The 4,401-nt window shown below is 60.5% G+C and overlaps 1 protein-coding gene across 1 annotated transcript in view; it reads right to left on the reverse strand.

Moving 5' to 3' along the window:
• ROBO3 (roundabout guidance receptor 3) overlaps positions 1-4,401 on the reverse strand; it is a 13,136-nt gene that overhangs the window by 2,945 nt on the left and 5,790 nt on the right. The window contains exons 5-17 of the mRNA XM_031063905.1: positions 3,538-3,665; positions 3,333-3,457; positions 2,773-2,944; positions 2,499-2,682; positions 2,124-2,236; positions 1,872-2,040; positions 1,619-1,785; positions 1,265-1,386; positions 965-1,184; positions 772-884; positions 460-631; positions 159-344; positions 13-79 (exon numbers count right to left, since the gene is read on the reverse strand). Coding sequence (XP_030919765.1) covers positions 13-79; positions 159-344; positions 460-631; positions 772-884; positions 965-1,184; positions 1,265-1,386; positions 1,619-1,785; positions 1,872-2,040; positions 2,124-2,236; positions 2,499-2,682; positions 2,773-2,944; positions 3,333-3,457; positions 3,538-3,665 — 1,938 coding nt within the window. The remainder of the gene's footprint in view (positions 1-12; positions 80-158; positions 345-459; positions 632-771; positions 885-964; positions 1,185-1,264; positions 1,387-1,618; positions 1,786-1,871; positions 2,041-2,123; positions 2,237-2,498; positions 2,683-2,772; positions 2,945-3,332; positions 3,458-3,537; positions 3,666-4,401) is intronic.

Below are 4,401 nucleotides of genomic sequence, written 5' to 3' on the forward strand. Positions count from 1 at the left end.
GGGGGGGAGGGCAGCGAGAGGCCGTACTGGGACCCCGCAGCACTCATGGGCTTACCGGTGGGTGTGTAGGCAAAGGATGCTGTAAAGAGAGGGACGGTGGGTGGCTGATGGGTGAGGGGTGAAGGGGGAGGGGTCCCAGGGGTAGCACCCCCCTGTACCAGTGAAGTGGCTGAGCTCCTTCTTCCTCCGGCGGCGGCTGTAGAGCCAAGCAGCAAAGGCAGCGAGGACGACCCAGCAAGCGCCACCAACGCCGGCAATGAAGGCTGGCTGCCTGGCTACCTCTGCTAAATGCTCAGTCAAGCTGCTCCCAGCTGCTGGCCCCGCATCTCGCTCCACCAGGGGGGCTGCAAGTGACACGGGACGCACCGGCAGGGTGCCAAGGAGCCATCCCCAGCACTGCAGTGGGTGACCCCATCGTGCCCCACCCATGGGGGACAGTTGTGACAATGAGGGACTCACCGATGTGGATGGGAACAGGGGCACTGCGGGCACCCACACCAGCACTGGTGGCAGCAGCAACCTCAGCATGGTAAGGGACCCCGGGGACAAGTCCCTGCAACACTGTGGCCAGCACCGTCCCCTCCACGCTCTGGTTGATGTGGAAGCGGCTCTCATTGCCCAAGCACCAAATCTGGTGGGGACCAGGAGGAAAAGATGGGTAACACCCATATGGACGCCATGACATGGTGTCATGAGAGGACAGAGTGGAGCTCATGGTGTCATGAGTGGACACAATGGAGCTGCCACCTCCCTGCTGCTGTCCACGCTTACCCGATAATCACGGATGACCCCGTTCTGCTCTGCCACAGGTGGTGGCTGCCATGAGATGCGGACACTGGTACCATTCCCAGCCACACTGACACCTCGTGGTGGGGCACTGGGGGCTGCCGGTGGAGGACACATGGGGTATCACCTCCAGTTTGTCCCCAGGGACCCGCACTCTGCCCTCCATCCCTGCACTCACCCGCTTCAGGGGTGCGCAGAGCCCGCACAGCACTGTCGGGACCATGGAGGTGATGGAAATAGGGTCGGACCTTGACCTCGTAGTCCTGGCCCCGGCGCAGCTCGGTGAGCAGGGCCCCCCGCTCCCCTGGAGCCCACACCGTCCGGGCCTCCTCCCAGCGCCCGCCGCGCTGCCGGTACAGCACCCGGTAGCCCTGAAGGAAGGGTGCCTGGTGCTCCACCTGAGGAGCCAAGGGAAGGGTGGGATGGGGGCACGATCGACACTGGGAGCCCTGTACCGGTAGGGAGGCTCAGCACTCACAGTCCAGGAGAGGTGGACGGTGCCCAGCGGCAGCACCACAGGTTCCTTCAGGTGCACAGCCACTTGTGCCAGCTCCTGCTGCACACGCTCAGGATCCAGCCCTTGCTGCATGGGGTTGGTGTCTGCTGGAAACATGAGAGGGTGGAGGATCCATGCATATCTCCACTGGTGTCACCAAGGGAAGGAGCCATGGTGACAGCACATACCCATGAGAAACTCCATTGGCATCACTGGACAAGGATGGACCCTAAGATTTTGGGTGCACGGGCACCTCCATTGGTGTCACCAAGTGGAGATGGACCCAAGGGTGGGGGGTTTGTGGAAACCTCCACTGATGTCCCTGCTGGGTCTCACCTTGGGTGCGCACAGGCTCCGAGATGCCACTGGGGTCACTGAGCCCGTAGGCGTTGACCGCCCGCACCAAGAACAGGTAGACAGTGTCAGGGACAAGTCCGGTCACTGTGTGGGTCTCACTCTCCACATCAGCTGCCACTGTCTGCCACGGGCCACCCAGTGCCTGGCTGCCAGGGGACAGGGGTGACTCGTGACAGGGTGGTATCAGGCCACCACATCATCTCTGCAGCCAGACAAGAGGCTTGTGTGATACCTGAAAGCCTCCACTATGTAAGAGGTGACATCAGTGGCACCACCGTCCTCGTTCCCTTTCCAGCTCAGGGTGACACTGCTCTTGGTAACATTGGTGACCACAGGGGTGGAGGGTGGCCCAGGGAGGAGATCGGGTGCAGGGGAAGGCAGGGACAGGTTGGATTCATCACCTGCAGGGAGATGCATGGAGGTCTGGGTGGCTTTGTTCCTGGTGCCACAGTGTCCCCGCTGCGGTGAGATCTCCATGACCCACCTTGTACCTCCAAGGAGATGCCCCAGCTTGTCTCACCCGCTGAGCTGGTGGTCACACACTTGTAGAGCCCGGAGTCTCTCACCTGCAGGGGGAAAAGCTCCTGCCCCATCACCCTGAGCACCCATCACCTCAGCACCCACCACCCTGAGCACCCACCACGCTTTGTACCCACCACCCTGTGCACCCACCATGCTTTGTACCCACCACCCTGAGCACCCACTATGCTTTGTACCCACCACCCTGAGCCCCCACTATGCTTTGTACCCACCCCCCTGAGCACCCACCATGATTTGTACCCACCCCCCTGAGCCCCAGCACTGCTTGCACCCACTATGATGAGCATCCATGTCCCTTTGCTCCACCCCTGGCAGCCACTGCCCCCTCCCTCCCTGCAGTGGCTGGACACCTACCAGGGCACTGCCATCCTTCAGCCACCCCACGCTGCCTGCAGGGCCATGGGCCCCCACCCCACAAGGCAGCCGCACTGTGGCCCCCACAGGCAGCACTGTCCGGTTAGTGGGAAGCAGGCTGAGCACCGGTGGGTGGAGTTCAATGGGTGCTGCAGGGAGAAAATTGGGAATTGCTGAGTGGTGGGGTGGGTGTCACTCATATGCTGGATGTGCCAGCTCTGCACTGGCACTGGACTTACCCCCTGTCACCTCCAGGCCTGCCCTGGCCAGGACACTGCCGGCCACGCTGATGGCCTGGCACAGGTAGTGGCCGGCATCGCTGGGCTGGACATTGACGATGGTCAAAGCACCGCTGGGGCTCACCCAGACACGGCCAGAAGGGACTGGGGGCTGGCCCGGGAACAGCAGGGTCTGAGAGGGAGTGGGAATAGGGGGGGAAAGGGGGTGAGAAGCAGGGAATGAGATGAGGACAGGGTTAGGGGTGGGAATGGGGCTGGGGATAGGGATGGGATGGGATGGGATGGGATGGGATGAAGTGAAATTAAGTATGATGGGTACCGTGATGGGAATGGAATGGGGACAGGGATGTAATAGGGACTGTGATTGGATGGTGATGAGGACAGGTAGGGATGATGATTGGTAGTGGTGGGAGGTTGAGATGGGATGAGATTGGGATGGAGATGAGATGGGGATTGGGAATTAGGATGGGGATTAAGATGGAATGGAAATGGTGATGGGATTGGGATGAGGACGGGGCTATGACTGGGTGTGGGGTCAAGGAGGAGGGAAGGTGACAGACCTGGCTCCCCTCCTTCTGCCAGAAGACAGCGGGTGGTGGGTTGCCCTTGCTCTGGCACTGGAAAGTCACGCTCTGGCCATGGGTGACAGCTTGGTCGTGGGGCCCAGTGACAAGCTGGGGGGGCACTGCAGCAATGCATGGAGAGACAAGGGCTTGTCTGGGCACTCCACCAGCACCCAAGGGTGCTCCCCAGGGCCCCCCTTACCGTGCACAGTGAGGGTGCCCGATGCCTCTGACCTGCCCACGCTGTTGTCAGCCACGCAGGTGTAGGTGCCCTCATCCTCCACCTGCAGCCGGCTGATCCGCAGGGTGTTGTCTGGCAGCACCTCCCACCTGGGGGAATCCACAAGGCTGGGGCACCAGCAGCGTGCTGGGGCACCAGGAGGGCATAAGGTGCCATGGGGTGGGGATGTAGGATGTGATGGGAATGTGGGATGTGATGGGTACAGGGGAAATCTGGGATGCAGGAAAATGGGAGATGTGACGGGGATGTGAAATGTGGTGGAGATGTGGAATGTGGTGGAGATGTGGGATGTGATGCGGATGTGGGATACAATGGGGATATGGGATGGGATTGGGATTTGGGATGAGATGTGACAGGGATGTGGAATGTGGTGATGTGGAATGTGATGGGGATGTGAGATTGTGGTGGAGATGTGGGATGAAACAGGGATGTGGGATGCAATGGGGATGTAGGATGTGATGGGGATGTGGGATGTGATGGGGATGTGGGATGAAACAGGGATGTGGGTTGCGGTGAGGATATGGGATGGGATTGGGATTTGGGATGCGGTAAGAGTGTGGGATGCAAAGATGTGGGATGCAACGAGGATTTGAGATGCAAAGGGGGAGGTGGAATGGGATGGAGGTGTGACACAATGGGAATGTGGAATGCAGTAGGGAACACGGCATGTGCTGAGAATGGAGGATGCACCAGGTCATGGGGTGCAATTACTTGATGCCATGAGGATGCCAGGTACTCCAAGCACACCAGGCTGGCACACACTGATGCCACCCAGCTGCACCACAGAACCCTGGGTGGTCTTGGTGTCCCTGAGCCACCCCCCTC

The sequence above is a fragment of the Geospiza fortis genome, unplaced genomic scaffold, assembly GCF_000277835.1.
Source record: "Geospiza fortis unplaced genomic scaffold, GeoFor_1.0 scaffold392, whole genome shotgun sequence".
In the NCBI taxonomy this organism is placed as follows: domain Eukaryota; kingdom Metazoa; phylum Chordata; class Aves; order Passeriformes; family Thraupidae; genus Geospiza; species Geospiza fortis.